This window comes from Galeopterus variegatus, unplaced genomic scaffold (genome assembly GCF_000696425.1).
Source record: "Galeopterus variegatus unplaced genomic scaffold, G_variegatus-3.0.2 Scaffold4548, whole genome shotgun sequence".
Taxonomy (NCBI): Eukaryota; Metazoa; Chordata; class Mammalia; order Dermoptera; family Cynocephalidae; genus Galeopterus; species Galeopterus variegatus.
Window position 1 is genome coordinate 63,400 of NW_007730659.1, and position 1,471 is coordinate 64,870.

Consider the following 1,471-nt stretch of genomic DNA (forward strand, 5'->3'; position numbering starts at 1 on the left):
TTTTTATTCTCTAGATTTATTAATTTTTCACCTTTCTCAAGTCATTAGGTAGATAAATATGTTTTCCTAATAAGGACATTTAGAGAATAGAGACCCTCTGGAAGCGTTCTTCTTTTTTTAAATTTTTTTCCCCACTGGTCTCTTCACCTTGTCTATACTCACCAGCTGACTTCAGGGCATAATCAGCCATCTGGACTTGGTCCTCTCTCAACTTTTTAAGCACATAATCTACCAAGACTGACATTTCCTGTACAAATTTTAAAAACAGTTTTCTGTTAACAATGTCTGTCATCTACTTGAGTTTTGGTGGACCTAAGTTCCTTAATCTGCAAAATAATAACAGTGAAAATGTACTGAGCTGCACTCTGAGCCAGGCACTGCACAAGAATTTGGAATGTCACTTGCACAGCTCCATGGGAGCCGTCCTTTTCCAGCATACGAGGTAACTAAAGCTAAGATGTGTCCACCCAGCAAAGTGGACCTGGGGCGCCTTCTGAAGCCCTAACCACTGCCCCACAGTGCTCTCCAGTGAGGAGTAGGATGAGGCTGTGCTACGTGAACTGCTGTGTCCTCTCTCTCATCAGTGTCCTGTGCTTAGCAATAAAGTCTTGAGCATTCTATAGTTATTTGGGAATCCAGGAAGTTTACACAAACCACACAATTTCTTATATTAGAAATTTTCATCCAGTTGAATTAATGTTGGGTTCTGAAGAATGCTCTGATTCTAAAGAAGAGAAAAAAACCAAGCATCCTGCGCAGGCATAACCATTCGAGTTCTAACTGACTAACCGTAACATAGTGACAAGGACAAAATGGGCTGGAGGGCAGGAGCTGCTCAGTGTCAGATTTCTGTGCATTTCAAAAAGTAGACACCTTAAGGAAGGGAAAAGGTAGTGCTGGTTGCAGTAGAGGTGACGCAAAACAAGGCTCATTGGTTTTGTGGTAATTTTGACTAAATCTGGTGCTGACTGGGCTGGATACACCTGTGCAGGTGGCGAATAAACACCTTTGACTATTGAGTACTTGTGTACACTACAGACATTCAGAGACTGCCATTTCTGAATGATAATTTTTGTATTTCACTAGAAAATAACGCAGATTCAGTTACTTATTTTGGTTGGAAGTAAGTCACACTGCAACACAATGTCCACACTGTGACACAGCACTTGTGAAAAAGTGGATGTCCAAGGGCCAGCCTGAGTGAAAGACAGCTAAGGTCAGGGAAGAATGCTCACACAGGGACACAAGTGACCACCAGCCAGCGCTGGATTCTCGCTCTGCAAAGGAACCGGGCACAGCACGGGAGGGGACCCTGGGGACCCTGGGGACTCTCTGAGCCCTGCACACTGCCCAGCCCGCCTCGCCTGGTCCGCAGCGTCCAGGTGCTCGTGGTCCTCGGCAGGCTCCCCATGGGCATCCCCGCTGTCACTGTGTGTACCATCCTTCAGATCTCTAAGTAGTGCCTTCAGGA

At 45.3% G+C, this 1,471-nt stretch overlaps 1 protein-coding gene across 1 annotated transcript in view; it reads right to left on the minus strand.

The window, feature by feature from the left end:
* Nucleotides 1-1,471, minus strand: part of SUN3 (Sad1 and UNC84 domain containing 3) — a 42,171-nt gene that overhangs the window by 21,477 nt on the left and 19,223 nt on the right. The window contains exons 6-7 of the mRNA XM_008587809.1: nucleotides 1,377-1,463; nucleotides 163-247 (exon numbers count right to left, since the gene is read on the minus strand). Of these exons, the coding sequence (XP_008586031.1) occupies nucleotides 163-247; nucleotides 1,377-1,463 (172 nt within the window). The remainder of the gene's footprint in view (nucleotides 1-162; nucleotides 248-1,376; nucleotides 1,464-1,471) is intronic.